We start from the raw sequence: 17,316 nt of genomic DNA on the forward strand, positions 1-17,316 counted from the left end.
ACCCTGAATTTTCAGATAAAAACATTTTCATACAAATCTTACAGTGTACATGTACAATTTTACTGATAAGTATTTTCGAAATTTGAGTAAAAAAAAATTGCAATAATTAATTTATAGATTCGTATCGGGATTAATCGGCATTGAATCGAATCGTGACCTATGAATCGTGATACGAATTGAATCGCCAGGTACTACGCAATTCACACCCCTAATATATATATATATAATCTTGTGTCAAATGAATTATAATAAGCATAATAATGTATTTTTCTGTGTTAATGCGCCAACAGAGATGACTTCAGTGTGAAGCTGGCCTTGCTGGCCAATCAATGGCAGGGCGTGGTGCGACGCGCCCAACAGCGCAGGGGCATCATCGACAGTCTGCTCCATCAGTGGCACAGCTACCACGAAATGTCGGAAAACCTGCTGCGCTGGCTCCAGGATGCTTCTCGCGAGCTGGACGTGCATCACGCCGGAGGAGAACCTGTCGTTCTTCAGCAGGCCAGGAACCTGCTGGACCAGATACAAGTACGCATTGAGAATATGGAGCTTTTTAGAAAAACGTGTGCCAGCCAATAGGATGAAAGTCATATCAGCACATTTTACATTTCTAGCCAATGTCTTGTGTAAGTCTAACCGTCTCGCTGCCAAACCTCCACCCCAATCTCGAACCAAACGTAGACTCCCTTAGTTAACCTTTACCCCCTCGGTCCACTCTCCCTGTCCCGGCTCCTGCAGCTGCGCGAGCGCGTACTCCAGACGCAGCAGGGAGGCTACATCGTGACGGTAGAGGCGGGCAGGAGTTTACTGCTGTCGGCTGACGCCGGAGCAGAGTCCACGCTGCAGACGGAGCTGATGGAGATTCAAGAGAGGTGGAGGCACGCGCACCACCGCCTGGACCAGCAGAGGAAGGAGCTGCGTGCTCTTCTCAAGGTCGGCAAGTTGTGGAACAGCAATTTGACGTTTTGATTTTGATTTGTCTTTTTAGCTAAGCTCTGTTCTTCTACCAAATTAGAAAAGTGCTGGAAATACATAGACAATAATATTATATTAATGTGTGGAAAAAGTTGCAATAGAGGAGAAAATAAAGTTGGAATTTTAGAATTTAAAATCATGTGAAAATATAAAATAAAAATGTTAATAAAATCAAATAAAATTACAAATCTAGAATAGCATAAATTGGCACAAAAAATGGAGATTACAAGATAATATTTTAAAACAATGTTGAAAAAGAAGTTGGAGAAAATAAAGTTGGAATTTTAGAATTGAAAATCATGTGAAATTATAAAATAAAAATGTTAATAAAATCTAATAAAATTAGAAATCTAGAATTGCATAAATTGGCAAAAAAAGGAGATTACAAGATAATATTTTAAAACAATGTTGAAAAAAAAGTTGGAGAAAATAAAGTTGGAATTTTAGAATTGAAAATCATGTGAAATTATAAAATCTAAATGTTAATAAAATCAAATAAAGTTACAAATCTAGAATTGCATAAATTGGCAAAAAAAGAGATTACAAGATAATATTTTAAAACAATGTTGAAGAAAAAGTTGGAGAAAATAAAGTTGGAATTTTAGAATTGAAAATCATGTGAAATTATAAAATCAAAATGTTAATAAAATCAAATAAAGTTACAAATCTAGAATTGCACAAATTGGCACCAAAAAAATGGAGATTACAAGATAATATTTTAAAACAATGTTGAAGAAAAAGTAATAGAAAAAGAAGGTATAATTTTAGAAGAACTAGTCAAACAAAGTGATAATTTAGGGTGAAAATACACTAAAATAAGGGAAAGTTTTGGACTAAGTATAATAATAATAATAAAGCTGATAATAATAATAAAAATGATAATATAGCAATAATAATAAAATAGACCAATTGCGATTTTTGCTGTACTGGAATAAGTGTAGTTGCACATCCACCACAGTAGGTGGCAGTGGTGCTCTTATTGTCGATGCGCAAGTAGTATTTGCTCCTCCGCAGAGGTGGACTTTAAATGTATTTTATAGACAAATGATACTATATATAGTCATGGCAGAGAGTTGTGGGGGCGCAAAGTATTTTCTTCTTCGTGGTGCGGGCGTAGCAAAAAATAATTGAGAAGCACTGGGGCTATTATCAGATTGTAATTATGAATGTGACCATTTTTTATAATTATTTGAAAAGTGGGAATAAACTGATGATTCAGTGGGGACATTTAAAACTACATAACCAAGAAAGTAATAATCCAAAATATTCAGATCAAAATTATGGAAAACACAATTGTAATTTAAAAATAAAAATAACTTTAGGAGCTCAATATACTAATCCTGAAATAATTGGACTGTGCGTGCATACATAACGTCGCGGCCGCTGACTGACTTGTACTTGATTGCGGCATTCCTTGCCAAATATGATCCTGTTTCATCCCTTTGATACCCTTCTATCCACGCTCTAAGAATAGCCCGCGCCCATTGGAGCGCGGTGTTCCCTGCCCGCTGTGACTGTTCTGCACTCTCATCTTTTGCTTTTTACGTGGCATTCTGTGCGTAGAATTGGGAGCGATGCGAGAAAGGAATCGACGCCTCGCTTGAGAAACTGAGGGCCTTCAAAAGGAAGCTGTCGCCGCCGCTGCCCGATCATCATGACGAGCTGCATGCCGAGCAGATGAGATGCAAGGTGAAGATGCAGCATATCATTATTATTAATAATCATGCGGCAAAAAAAATATTTTTTTCCCCGAGTGAATACCAAGGGGGTTATAGCTCATCTCGTTGTAGCAGACCCAGCCCCATTGCAGTTGTTAACAGTTGCAGGGATTATTCTATGACCTGTCTTTATTTTTCATGCATCACACGTCCTCTGCCTGATGGGGGAGGAGTTTAGAGAGGAGAGAAAGAGGGGGCAGGGTGAAAAAGAGCCAAGGAGAAGAGGCAGTGCATGCGCAGAGAGCAAGTGGGGGTGTGTGGATGCATACATTTATGTGTTTTTTGTATCACAGTGGCGGAGGAAGCGGAGAGGATGCAAGGTGATGCTGCCTCTGTTAGGCGGTAGCTGGGATATTAGCGACGCCATTTTGCCACTTCTTAACTGAATGTTGATGTCAGAAAGGCTTTGAGCGGCGCGGGTGAAAAGTGGGCTTTTCTCGTCGTCATCATGTCATGTGCACACAGGAGCTGGAGAACAGCGTGGAGGGCTGGAGCGATGACCTCACTTCCTTGTTCCTCCTGAGGGACGCCTTGGTGGGCGTGGTCGGCAGCGATGACATCACGCTACTCCAGGAGCGGCTCCAGCTTCTCCAGCGCCAGTGGGAGGAAGTGTGCCACCAGGTACAGCAATGCTCTGTTGAATTTTTCTTGTTCTAAATTAAAATATTAACGTTAAAGTCAATTGTAAATGGATTATTATTTTAATAAAAATTATATCTATACATATATATGAATTGATTAATATTAAAAAATAATATATTTTTTAAGCCTAAATAAACCCTTGTTTTAAAAAAAATATTACAATTATAGAATTATAATTTTTTAGTAAAATGTTTTTCAAAATTTTATTTCATATTGCGTATATTAAATTGCTTTTAAAAATAATACTTATACATTCATTTAAAGATATGTTAAAAATGATTATTCTTTAAAAGTATTTTTTTTAAATATAGTTATTTATTCTACATAATTAGATTCTTGATGTTAAAAATTAGGGTATTCGATACCACTTATTTTTTAGACCGATACCAGTTTGCATACTCAACTCTTTAGTCACCGATACCAAATACTGATACCTCCTAAAAATGACAAATTTTAAAGACCAATCTATCCCAATTTAGCATTTTTCCCCTTTAGATTACATGAAATTAATGGCAATTTTATATTCTGTTATTTAAATGTTTTGTCTTATTATTTATATTTTATTATTTTTATTATTTTATTGTTTTTATTTTCATGTTCCTGATCGTAAAACGACCACAAGTACCATAAAAACCGATAACCTTAAATTATACTGATACCGATACCTGGTATCGGTACTCTCCTATCCCTATTAAAAATGCATATATATACTCATACACTATTATTTTTAGACTGAGTTTAAAAAACAACTTGTTTTTCAAATTTGAATTGAGTGTGTTTCAAATTTTTTAAATATTGAACTTTTGACATTGTCTCTTCCTGCGTTTGCGTTCTCAGTTGTCCCTGCGCAGGCAGCAGGTAAGCGAGAAGTTAAACGAGTGGGCCGTGTTCAACGAGAAGAACAAGGAGCTGTGCGAGTGGCTGACGCAGATGGAGAGCAAAGTCTCTCAAAATGGAGATATCAGCATCGAGGAGATGATCGAAAAGCTGCGCAAGGTGATCCCGGCGCACGGCCTCCGTGTGCATAAACGCTCGCACCCTCCTCCTCCTCCTCATCCTCATGTGTGAACTTGCTGCTGACTCTCCACCAGGATTACCAGGAAGAAATCAGCGTGGCTCGGGAGAACAAGCAGCAGCTGCAGCTCATGGGAGAGCGCTTGGCCCAGGCCAGCCAGGACAGCAAAGCAGCCGACATACAACACAAACTCAATAAAGTCAACGAGCGCTGGACACACCTCCTCGACCTTATTGCAGCCAGGTGGGTGAAACCGATAGTCGGGTCTGAAAGCCATTATTATCATCAAAAATATAATAGCATTATCAAAATAAAAGTTGAGAAAATGTAATTATAAAATCTATTTATTTTTTTAAACAACCTGATATTTAATTCAGTTTTTCTTAACTCTTTGACTGCCAGACGTTTTCAGAAAAGGGATGACGTGGGTGCCAGCCGATTTAAGCATTTTTGACTGATCTTTCAAGGTCCACAGAAAATTATGTGTTTGGACTATGGAAACACACATACTACCAAATGAAAGATTGGACTCTCATCTTTCATCAGAGAAAAAAGTTTGTTTCTACCTTATTCCGTTTTTCAGTAATCAACAATAGAAAATGGTTAGTTTCACCTCTGTTTTGAAAAAAAAACGTCTTTTAACGTCTTTGGCACTCCTCCATAGGATTTTACTAAACGTTATTTAACGTTTTTGGCAGTCAAAGAGTTAATAACCTGGGTTCGATGAGTCCTTCTCAGGGGTTATTATTATATTCAACAAAAATATAAATGCAAAAGTTTTGTTTTTGCTCTCATTTTTTACGAGATGAACTCACAAACCAGTCTAAATCTAATAGTGAGCACTTCTCTTTTGCCGAGATAATCCGTCCCACCTCACAGGTGTGCCATATCAAGATGCTGATTAGTACACAGGTGTGCCTTAGGCCACAGCAACACGAAAGCCATTTTTTTACCGTTTAAGCCATTCGTCCAGATGACGGCGCGGTTTCGGAGCTTGAACCCGATCACTTTTGAAACCGGGCTCCAGAGTGGAAGGATTTCAATTCGCGCCTCCGTAAGCAAGCATCCGTCTGGAGACCTTATGCAGGATACTCCTCCAGCGATGACGTAATAGGCGCAGATTGATGACGTGTGCGCCAAAACAACAATGGCGGATAGCCGCGTCGTAGTCGTTTTACGCAGCCTCGTTAGCTTGCTCATGTTTTTGCAGCAAAATATTTTGCTTCTTTATTACCACGTTCAACAAGCGGTGTTGAATCACCCGCCATTGTCACTTCTCCTGCGTTTGTCTTTTTCATGTTGTTTTGATACATGCAAAGCCATGTTTGCTTTGTAGATTGCAATAAAGTTTTTTTTTTTTTTTAAGTGCCCGTCTTCTTCGCTGATTCTTTTTCTACGCTTTCCGTTAACTCCCTGTGGCTGCGCTACCGCGCCACTCCGGATCAGCATCTTGATATGGCACACCTGTGAGGTGGGACGGATTATCTCGGCAAAGAAGTGCTCACTATCACAGATTTAATATTTGAGAAAAGGTGATATTGTGCATGTGGAAGAAGTTTTAGATTTTTGAGTTCATCCCTAACAAAATGAGAGCAAAAACAAAAGTGTTGCGTTTATATTTTTGTTGATTATATAATGCCTTCATAGTATGTTGAGCAAAAAGAAAAAAGAAAAAAAGACAGTGGTCGGACGAATATGTGCAATAGGAATTCACGTGCAACGGAACGTAAGGTGTTCCACAGGGCTCAATTCTGGGGCCTCTGCTGTTTTCATGAATGGTTCCATTCTTTACCAATATATCATTATAAAATGATAATTGCAAAAATAACATTCTTTGATTCAGACCCGTTTAATAAGCATAACCCTGGAATCCCGCCCCGGTTTTTCCACCAGCGCCATCCGGCTGTTGTCCTCTGTTGGAGGGAAGCAGGGGGGAGGGCACTCTGACCTCACACAGACAGCTGCGCTCTCACTGTCGTCTACTTCATTCAAGTGACGCATCACCGGGATATTAACTTTGAAGCAATTACTGCAATCTCTCTCCTGTGCCATTTGCTACTGCAAATGTTTTGCGCATGCCAATTTTCTGTACTTTTTGCAGCGCCCTTATTTTGCATGGCTTCTGCAGCCTTCGCCCCGTGTGTGTTTGGCGCGTATGTTTCGGTCCACCTCCTTGGCACATGCCTCTGACTGTATGTCCACATTTAGAAACAGCAGTACTTGTCACTCTAACCGCCCCCCAACCTTCAACACACACTTCTTTTTTTTTTTCTTTTTTTTTTAAACCTTGGAGCACAACAGTTGATAAGTCACACTTGTGCCACCTCACAACACAACACCAGCTGCCCCCAGCCCAACCCTACCCAACCCCACCCCCTTACAGCATAAACCCTTGTGGGCGAAAGTCCCCACACACGGAGACGAAAGAGAAGGCGGTTTGCACTCAAGACGAGGAGTACCGCTTCCTTGCTGAACTCTTGGGAATCTTGCACCCCCCCCCCCCCCCATGGTTTTGGACTTAGGGACGGAGAAGATGGCAGACGGCCCCGGCGAGGATCTGCCACACTGCGACTGCGATGTCACCAGGCAGGGCAACCTCCATGAACTTATCTGCAAAGTTGTTGCTGTGTGCATTTGGAGTGGACTTTAGTGGGACTCTTTTTTTTTTTTTTTTTTTTTTAATTTAATATGGCTGCAGCTAAGCTTTTATTCAGTGCAATATTGCCTTTGTGGAATAATTGGAACGATTATATTACAGTCCATCGGAGGGTTGTTTGTGTGTTACGAGGTCAAAGTGAACGTGGCGATGACAAGGAATGACAGGAATTTGTATTATTTGTCACCTGACTACACTATATTGTGAGCCAGAAAATACTACACGGGTCAGTACTGTTTGAATGAAGGTTGAGAACACAAGTGCTAAGTGGCAAGCGAAGGCCTGGATGACATATTTAATAATGTCACCTTCACCTTTATTTATATCAAGTGTTTTTTTTTGGCGAGAGGTCACATTGATTTGTGGGATTTTGCACATTGTGGGTTGCATTGCCGAGCATTTTGTGCAGTACAATGAACATCCATCTTGAATGAGCTAACACAGTTTCAACTAGGGGTGTCAAAATTAGTGCGTGAATTTTGAGTTAATTTTTTTATGCCGCTCATTTTTTCAACGTGCGATTAATGACCGCCCCTTATTTGGAAAAAGCCTGTACTGGGGTAATTCCAGTCGCAATGCAGAAGACATGTCCACGTCAAAATTTAGCAGCAATAAATTTAATATTAACTCTTTTGACTGCCAGACGTTTTCAGAAAAGGGATGCCGTGGGTGCCAGCCGATTTTAAGCATTTTGACTGATCTTTCAAGGTCCACAGAAAATTATGTGTTTGGACTATGGAAACACACATACTACCAAATGAAAGATTGGACTCTCATCTTTCATCAGAAAAAAAAGTTTGTTTCTACCTTATTCCGTTCTTCAGTAATCAACAACAAAAATGGTTAGTTTCACCTCTGTTTTGAAACAAACGTCTTTTAACGTCTTTGGCACTCCTCCATAGGATTTTACTAAACGTTATTTAACGTTTTTGGCAGTCAAAGAGTTAATGTATATAATTTGTGGAGACTGGTGTCAAGTTGTATTTTACAATTTAAAAGTGTGCAGAATTTCACAAGTTACTCCGTGATAGCTCTTAATATGAAAAGAAAAATGCACTGAGCTGTCACCAATGTCTTCCAAATGCAATTATGCCATCCAGTGGCAGAAAAATGACCAAAACACAAATCAATATCACACTCGTTTTTTACAGTAAAGTACATATTTTTCATTTGAACTCAATTATATGAATTGTTATGAAATTACTCCTATTAGTTTAATATTTTTTTCCACTTTTCTGCTCACAAGAGTATGAAAACAATATTTTATTGGAACAGATATAAAATTTGCAATTAATTGTGAGTTAACTATTCATTTCATGCAATTAATTATGATTACAAATTATCACCTGACACCCCTAATTTCAACACTCAAAAAATTGCCGTCAAACTATAGAAAATATTGACATAATTGTCTACGGTATTAGAAATGTGATTTTAAGAGGCGTGTGAGCGTTATTTGTAGCATTTTGCATGACGGTATCTCCAGATGTTCTATGACTCATCCCCTCTTGCGTCATTTCCTTTCGTCTAGGGTGAAGAAGTTGCGGGAGACCCTGGTGGCCGTGCAGCAGTTGGAGAAAAACATGAGCAGCCTGCGCTCGTGGCTGGCTCACATCGAGTCTCAGCTCTCCAGGCCCATTGTGTACGACACCTGTGACGAGCAGGAGGTCCACAGGAAGCTCAACCAGCAGCAGGTGAAACAAAACGCTAGAAAATGACGCCCTGTACATCGGTGGTTCTACAGTGGTGTTCCACAAGGTTCACTACTCGGTCTACAGATTTTGTAAAAAAAATTTTTTTTTAACTCTTTGACTGCCAAAAACGTTAAATAACGTTTAGTAAAATCCTATGGAGGAGTGCCAAAGACGTTAAAAGACGTTTGTTTCAAAACAGAGGTGAAACTAACTATTTTCTATTGTTGATTACTAAAAAACGGAATAAGGTAGAAACAAACTTTTTTTTCTGATAAAAGATGAGAGTCCAAACTTTTATTTGGTAGTATGTGTGTTTCCATAGTCCAAACACATAATTTTCTATGGACCTTGAAAGATCAGTCAAAATGCTTAAAATCGGCTGGCACCCACGGCATCCCTTTTCTGAAAACGTCTGGCAGTCAAAGAGTTAAAAGCCTTGTATTACAGTAGAAAATTATTGGTGTTCCAGATATTACTGATATTAGTTCCACTCTGCTGTTCTGAATGAAGCACATGAGGAAATCATAGCTTGATACACAAACCAAAACGTGTTTTTCATTAAAGACTTTTTAGCTGTATGCAAACATGAGCCTAACAGCTGTGTTTTTTTTCCCCCCAGGATTTGCAAAAGGACATTGAGAGGCACAGCACGGGCGTGGCATCCGTGTTGAACCTGTGCGAGGTGCTGCTCCACGACTGCGACGCCTGCTCCACCGAGACCGAGTGCGATTCCATCCAGCAGGCCACCAGGGGTCTGGACCGGCGCTGGAGGAACATCTGCGCCATGTCCATGGAGAGGAGGCTCAAGTTGGTGTCTTGAATGAGCTAACACAAGAAATAAAAATGTACAACGGCGATGTTGTTGATACAATACAATCATGCGCCTCTTCTGCGTAGGATCGAGGAGACTTGGAGGTTGTGGCAGAAGTTTTTGGATGATTATTCCCGCTTTGAGGAGTGGTTGAAGACTTCGGAGACGACAGCAGCTATGCCCAACTCCTCTGGAGTCCTCTACACTGTTGCCAAGGAGGAGCTTAAAAAGTTTGAGGTAGGTTTATTTGCACGGTCGAGTTAAATGAACAAATAGTGTGTTTTTGAGTAGGTAAGGCTACTCTGGGATGAGTTACAGTATTTTCTATGGGATGCTAGACTTCAAAATAATAGCTTATTGATTGCAAGCAATATTTGTTAATTAGTACACACACAAAAAAAAAAGTAGTTTTCTTAACTAATTTATTAGAGAACATTTTGTACAAATAAGTAGACCCCGAGAAAAAGACTTGACAAGTTGTTCATTCCATGCCGAGCAGACATGTTGCTATTAGGGATGTAATGATATCCAAACATCATAAAACGATAATTATCACGATATTGTGTTGAGGTTGACAATATTGTAAAAAAAAAAAAAAAAAAAAAAGAAAAAAAAGAGCTCATACAAAAAAAAAGCATAATATTGTGCTTTTGTACACCGAAACAACCTACAATCTCAAATAACACTTAACATTGAGGCACTTACTTGCTAATGCAAGCACGCATTGAGTTCCTCCACATATTGACTCGGTTCACAAGCATATCACATATCACTTCATCTGACGATTAGCGTGGATTTTAAACATAGAAGGGCCAAAACATGCCTTATGAAAAATAAACTGCACTACAAAAAACTAACCACCAGAGGGTGCTAGAACTGCACAAATGGAAATCAAACGGACCTTTTTAACAGACGTGCCCGACGACGATATTGTCGCAGGTTTAATATCGCATTATCACGATATTGCCGGTATTTTTACATCCCTAGTTGCTTTCTATAAAAGTAACCCTTTTGTTGTGTGATCTATTCATTCTTTTGCATTAGTTTATTTGATTTAACTGATGATTTCAACCTTATTTTCATGTTGCGAGTTAAGCGCATATTCTACAGTAAAGATTTTGTCATAATTTTGTAATTTTTCTCATGCTCATTAAAATATTGAATAAAAAAAATTACATTTTCGAAGGGGGCGTACTCATATATGCTGAAAACTGTAAGTATCTGTCTTTCATAAAGGTTAGGTAGGGTTAGTATGCAGGTAGCGACATATTCGGGTTTAGTAAGTAGGTAGGTAGGCTTGGTATTTAGGTTAGTGTTTCAAGTCAGACTTTCTGTGCACGATTAAAAAAAAAAAAAGTGAAGCCTCTCCAAGATAGAGGAAACATTGAAGTGTCATGTTACGCAAACTCATCCGAGCTGGTCGGCTCAGCTGCGGCAGTCACTCGTAGCGCACGTGCGCACACTGTGCTAACCGACTGACATGCCATCTGTCATGTTTGTGTCTGTCATTTTTTTACACACACACGTGGAGAATTTAAATGAAGACTTAATAGACCCCTATTTTTTGTCTGCAGGCTTTCCAACGACAAGTGCAGGAGTGCTTGACGCAGCTGGAGCTGATCAACAAGCAGTACCGCCGCCTGGCCCGCGAGAACCGCACTGACGCGTCGTGCCGTCTCAGGGAGATGGTGCACGATGGGAACAGGAGGTGGGACAACCTGCAGAAGAGGGTGGCCGCCATTTTACGGCGTCTCAAGGTAACGAATGCACACCATTTTTTCACAACTGTATTTTTTCAGCTATTTCACTGAGGTTTACCAAGTCTGCTGGTGCGCTGTTTTCCCGCAGCATTTCATCAGCCAGCGGGAGGAGTTTGAAACCGCTCGGGACAGCATCCTGGTGTGGCTGACCGAGATGGACCTCCAGCTCACCAACATTGAGCACTTTTCCGAGTGCGACGTACAGGCCAAGATTAAACAGCTCAAGGTAGCCACGCGCTCAACACAAATCATTCCCGGCTTTCTCCCCGAGCGTTGACGGTCACGCGCGCTTGCGTCGGCTTCAGGCATTCCAGCAGGAGATCCACTTGAACATGGGCAAGATCGAGCTGGTGTTCAGGCAGGGCGACGCTCTGATTGAGAAGAGCGAACCGCTGGATGCCGCTGTGATCGAAGAGGAGCTGGAGGAGCTGCAGAGGTACTACCAGGAGGTTTTTGGACGCGTCAACAGATACTACAAGAAGCTTACGCGTTTACCTGTGAGTACACGGAACACGTATGGTGGCGTATTTTTTTAACAGGACAGACAAATATAATATCCCACACAAAAATACTTCAGTTATAATTATAGTTTGTTACTATAATTAATCACAATCTCGAGTGTACTTAAAGGGGAAGCCTCAAACATTTCTTGACAATAATGTTACATGTGACCTCACTAATCTAAACATGACATACTGCTTAATATTACATTTGTGGAATATGAGTTATGAAGCAAAATCCAGCCGTTTCTTTTTTGTGTTTTTTTGCCACTTGCTTTCGACTGAAGATGACATCACAGTCGCAAGGGCCAATCACAGCTCACCTGTATTCTGAAGCTGAGCTGTGATTGGTTGTACCCGAGACCTGAGCAACTCTGATGTCATTTTCACCGGACAGCAAGTGGCAAAATGGCCGACTTCTGAGATTGATACAAACTGCTAGATTTTGCTGCTTAATGTAATATAACATAATTTAACGTAATATATCGCAATATTAAAGGGATACCTTTTATTATTTTATTTATTATCAGCAGTAAAAAGTTAAGAATTTGTCCATAATTAATTAATATCTTTAAAAAAATAATTTCTCCACTTGCTGGCGACTGAAGATGACATCACCTGTGCTGAGGAAGAAGAACGACCGTTCATGGCTCAGTTTGATGACCTCAGCACAGGTGATGTCATCTTCAATCGACAGCAAGTGTAAAAATTAAAGGTATTAAAGGTATTAATTGTACATGAGAAATAGGGAAGTTATCAAATTAATTCTGGATCTTTTTACTGCTGAAAAATGGTTTACTGATTCAATTATCCCTTTAACCAGATTATCGTATTTAGACTTGGGGTGGGGGTGGGGGGCTGCATAGAATATATTATTGTCAAGATTGTTTTCTTTAGGGTTGACTTCTCTTTTAACTATTTGTACTTTGGTACAGTAAAGCTCTTGGTAACATTTTTCCATCATCTCCCAGCTGGCGGACGACGAGCTGTATGGTTCCGACACGGAGGACGCCGCTGACCTGTCCGAGCTGCAATGGTGCGACTCGACGCCACCTCGCACCTCCAGTCGCACGGCCTCTGGGGCGGCCACCCTCATTCGGGCGGAACGCTCTGGCCGAGGCACTCCGGCCAGCGTGGACTCCATCCCGCTGGAGTGGGACCATGACTACGACCTGAGTCGGGGTCTGGAGAGCCCGGGGGGTCGCAACCAGAGGGGAAGGAGCCGAGGGCAGGAGGAAGAGGAGTATCTGAGGACGGCGACTGCAGTGCTGACAGGTTAATTGTTTTTTTTTTTCTAATTGTGTTCTGTTATTACACTGTCTGGCAACAGGGGTCGCTGTTGTCCAGCAAAGGCAATATTTTTCCACTACAATATGCAGCAGTGGCAATTTTCTAGTGGTATGAATCGAGACACGTGCCCACACCTACACAATGTGAATATGGAAGACAATATGGATTGAGTCCCCCATTTTGTGACTACAACACCTCTGACAAGACTTTCTCCAGAAGCATATTTGTACCCACTTAATAAAAACCTAATGTTTTGTTTTTCCTCTTCAGACGTAGTTATTCCCGAGAGTCCCGAGGCCTATATAAAACTGACTGAGAACACATTGAAATCCTCCTCCGGTAGGAACGGCAGAACTGATTAGGAATTGTCGCAGCATGAGTCAGGCGCGCGCACGCCAGCAACTCCGTACTAAATCGTGCTTTTCTAACAAGAGCCCTTCAGGGGGCAGCACGGGCAGCTGCACGTCCCATCCGTCCACAATAATATCCATCAGCATGCTAAGAATAATCCTTTGCATGTTGAAGGTCCACACAACCATGTTTAACCTGCCTCACATTTCTTTTTCTTTTTTTCTTTACTGGAAAATCTCTACATTTCAGACTAATGCATGCATCCCGTTTGTGTACAAGACGCTTGATGAATATATGCTGCTCAGTTCGGGATGTTTCCATGTTTTCACCCTCGTGGGTTTTTGTGCAGGCGATCCGGGACAACTGGAGGCCAGCCTCAGACAACTGGACCAAGCTCTGGACGCATCACGGTACCAGCTTCAGGCCAGAGAGGACGCAGCCAGAGAGGACGCAGCCAGCCGCTCCAGCCCCGACGCTGACTCCACATACATGGGCTACGTGAGTCGCTGCTGTGGATTAAAATGTATTTCAATGGCAAATGTGGAAAAAAAAATTGTGCTTAAATCCTTTATTGTTGATGCAGATGCGTCTGATGGGTGAGTGTCGTGGCAGCATAGATGTGGTTAAGAGAGCCGAGGAAGAGCTCACGGAGGACGAGGATGAAATGCCCGGACTCAACAACCCGACTAGCACTGACAGTCAGAATGCAGGTTTGTATGCACATATTCACAAAGCCAGCCCCAACATAAAATATTTTTTTTAACCCCTTCGGACCCATACATGGTTGCAGAGGACATGACATATTTGTGTGTCTAAACCAATAAAAACACACAATTTGGACAATGTCAACACTTCTGGTTCATGATTGGGCCTTAGCTAACCAATCACAAGTTAATTTGCATGATGTTCACGTTAAAAATGTTACATATAAGTTTGGTAAGTTTACAACACGTTACAGCAATGCTATCTTGGAGTCCACTATAACAAATAAAAACATTAATATAATCCCCCCCCAAAAAATATCCATGTTGTTCTTCTGTGCGAAAAGAGTCAAAACTAGTTAAAAGAAAAGAACATTGCCCAGCAGAAAAAATGAAGGTCTGAAGGGGGTAAAAAAATCGCAGTGCCTCTGTGCTTACAGTAAACAAAAGTCGTTTCCAAACTTACCATCTCACATTATAGAGCAATAATGATGCATAAAGAGGTGCATTTAAAATTCTGTAGGCATAAAAAGCAGGATGGGAGAATATTGAGACATTCAATAATCTCTTCTTTTTTCAGCAAAAACAAGGCTGAGCTTGAAATACTTCCTGTTTTCACTCAAATGTACACAGTAAACACAACGGGGTGCTGCCATCTTGTGGGTGATAGTGGAATTACACCCACCATTAACCACAAATTAAAGTTAACTGGACACAAATCCAAAACAAAAAATTGCGGGAGCGCAAACCCAAAACCCACGATGACGTGGGGTTTATTAGACAACAAAATTAAGTTATGAGCTTGGTCACAGAATGGACTGTCACAAGTCCAGAACTGTGTAAAAACGTATCTTCCGTGCAGGCGTGATCGAGCGCTGGGAGCTGCTGCAGGCTCAGTCTCTGAGTGACAACCACAAGCTCAAGCAGAACCTGCAACAGTGGCAGCAGCTCATCTCGGACCTGCAGACCATGCGGGCGTGGCTGGGCCGCTGCGAGGCCGAACTGGGCCAGCTGCGAGGCCTGGAGCTCAGCACGGACATCCACGCCATCCAGCAGAGGATCAAGAAGCTCAGGGTTAGTGGTCAAAAATGACAAACCTCTATCAGGAAAATCTTTCTGAATCTGTTTTTTTTTTTGTGTGTGTGTGTGTGTCGCTCAGGAGCTTCAGAAGGGGATGGACACCCATAAATCAGAGGTCCTGTCCGCCAATTTGAGCAGCGCCAGCTTCCTTCAGTCGGAACCCGACTCCGAGGAGGCGTGGGAGCTGCGGGACGCTCTGAAGGAGATGAACGCGCACTGGGATCGCCTCGGCACCTCACTTGAGGAGTGGAGGGAGGAGCTGCAGAGAGCGCTCATGCAGTGCCAGGTGCGGGACCAACGCAACCAAACAGTGCAGGGAACACTGACAACTGCTCTAGAAAAATAGATAAAGAAAATGTTCCCCCGCAGGAGTTCCATGAGATGAGTCACGGTCTGCTGCTGTGGTTGGAGAACATCGACCGCAGGAGGAACGAGGTGGTGCCCATCCCTCCAAATCTGGACTCGCAAGCGCTACGAGCTCATCACAGGACACTCACGGTACTTTCACAACACATTCTGCCATTTTAGTGCGGACACTTTTTGACGCCACTTTTTTCCCAAATCCTCACGCAGCAAATCAAGCGCGAGCTGCTGGACTCGCAGCAAAAGGTTTCGACCCTCCAAGAGCTGTCGGCTCAGCTGCTGGTCAGCACGGCGGCGGCCGCGGTGCCGCTCCGCCACTCCTCGGGAGAGTGTCTGGAGGCGCAGGAGAAGGTGCACGTGATCTGGAACAGGTTGCGTCTGTTGCTGCGCCAGGTCGACGCCGACCTGGAAGGGCTGCAGAAGCGACTGGAGAGCACGCAACAGGTGGAGACAACGCCGCCATTGTCATTCAAATGGAAACATTGCACTGTTTTACAACTTTTGTGCTTGATTATTTTCAGGAATTCTCACCGCTATCTGCCGGCGAATCGGGCATCGCCGCTGTTGGCGCGGCTGCTCCAGTTCTTTCTGCTGTTTCTGCTGCGTCAGAGTCGAACATTCAAAATGTGCGACCATTGGTGAGGATCTTTTAATATTGGGACACTTGCAAAGCAACATAACAAAGGGAGTATGAGGGCCATGCTGAAAAGAGAAAAAAAAAAAAAGGTCAAATGACAAGAAAACATGCCTAATGTGTGAATGCAAGAAAAAATTGCTATTTTGTTTTCTCTTTTTTAAATGATGTAAAACTCGACTTTATTCTCATTAAGTTTTTAATTACACTTCTTTTCTCAGGACAGTGCAGTTCAACTCACAAAATAACAGCTTTATTCTCGTGCAACTTAAGTGGATATCCGTGAAAATGATATTATGAATGCATTCCTGCAATATCACATAAAATTACAGTATATGTGCCCGCTTTTGTGGTAAAAATATCATGAAATTACGTTACTTTTTTTTCTTGTAGAAAGCTTTATTTTGTATTACATATTATGTTATTGTTTATTTTGTACAGTAGTACGTTTAAATTTTTGGGCTCATTTTTTTCTTTAAATTATGACATAAATATCTTACTTTTTTTCTTTAAATTATGACATAAATATCTTACAATGAATACAAATTATTGGCTCCTACTTAATTTAAAAATAACTAATTTATTGTACAAATGTTTATTTTTAGAATTGTATTTTTGTCTTTTGAGTGTGGCCCTAATACATACTTCTCATCCATGCAACACAACATTTTTATTTTCTATTGTTTTGTCCTAAATGAAAACCTGTAAATACTTTGTTTTCGAGCTCCCTGCCTGTTTTGTTTTTTTGAGATTCTGCTTTCAGCATGTTGATCAAGCAAACGAATGCACAAGAAAAACTGGCTTTTCTTTTTGAAAGTATGACTTGTTACCATGTTCAACAATTTCTGTAACAGAAATTGAGAAGCCAGATTTCTTGCCAACCAATCAATCACATCATTGATTATCACATTGCTGCTTTGTTGATGATAGTTTAGTTTCTCTGCAGAAATAATTTTTGGCTTTACTTTTAAGTTCTTTTATGTCCTCATTTGCCTCTTGACTGAAACATTTCTTTTTCTTTCTTTTTTGACGCCTCCCTCCCTGCTCATTACGCCCTTCAGCCCCGAGGCAAAAGTAGTCAGGCCCAACCCGGACCCCCCGAGAGCGGCCCGCGCCACAGGTACCT

General features: G+C 41.3%; 1 protein-coding gene across 13 annotated transcripts in view; it reads left to right on the plus strand.

Annotated features, from left to right (window-relative positions):
* syne1a (spectrin repeat containing, nuclear envelope 1a) overlaps window positions 1–17,316 on the plus strand; it is a 143,321-nt gene that overhangs the window by 122,904 nt on the left and 3,101 nt on the right. For 7 of the 13 annotated variants that reach the window (XM_077551888.1, XM_077551891.1, XM_077551883.1 and 4 more), the window contains 22 exons: window positions 291–528; window positions 682–933; window positions 2,539–2,664; window positions 3,159–3,314; window positions 4,173–4,331; window positions 4,427–4,593; window positions 8,538–8,700; window positions 9,320–9,507; window positions 9,598–9,748; window positions 11,086–11,268; window positions 11,360–11,497; window positions 11,577–11,768; window positions 12,743–13,046; window positions 13,332–13,400; window positions 13,762–13,910; window positions 13,996–14,122; window positions 14,976–15,187; window positions 15,273–15,479; window positions 15,563–15,691; window positions 15,767–16,000; window positions 16,078–16,194; window positions 17,252–17,310. In XM_077551888.1, coding sequence (XP_077408014.1) covers window positions 291–528; window positions 682–933; window positions 2,539–2,664; window positions 3,159–3,314; window positions 4,173–4,331; window positions 4,427–4,593; window positions 8,538–8,700; window positions 9,320–9,507; window positions 9,598–9,748; window positions 11,086–11,268; window positions 11,360–11,497; window positions 11,577–11,768; window positions 12,743–13,046; window positions 13,332–13,400; window positions 13,762–13,910; window positions 13,996–14,122; window positions 14,976–15,187; window positions 15,273–15,479; window positions 15,563–15,691; window positions 15,767–16,000; window positions 16,078–16,194; window positions 17,252–17,310 — 3,720 coding nt within the window. Of the gene's footprint in view, window positions 1–290; window positions 529–681; window positions 934–2,538; window positions 2,665–2,839; window positions 3,014–3,158; window positions 3,315–4,172; window positions 4,332–4,426; window positions 4,594–8,537; window positions 8,701–9,319; window positions 9,508–9,597; window positions 9,749–11,085; window positions 11,269–11,359; window positions 11,498–11,576; window positions 11,769–12,742; window positions 13,047–13,331; window positions 13,401–13,761; window positions 13,911–13,995; window positions 14,123–14,975; window positions 15,188–15,272; window positions 15,480–15,562; window positions 15,692–15,766; window positions 16,001–16,077; window positions 16,195–17,251; window positions 17,311–17,316 lie in introns of those variants that run through there. The other 6 variants (XM_077551886.1, XM_077551894.1, XM_077551895.1 and 3 more) reach the window with 4 other exon arrangements.

Source organism: Vanacampus margaritifer, chromosome 19 (assembly GCF_051991255.1).
Source record: "Vanacampus margaritifer isolate UIUO_Vmar chromosome 19, RoL_Vmar_1.0, whole genome shotgun sequence".
NCBI lineage: Eukaryota > Metazoa > Chordata > Actinopteri > Syngnathiformes > Syngnathidae > Vanacampus > Vanacampus margaritifer.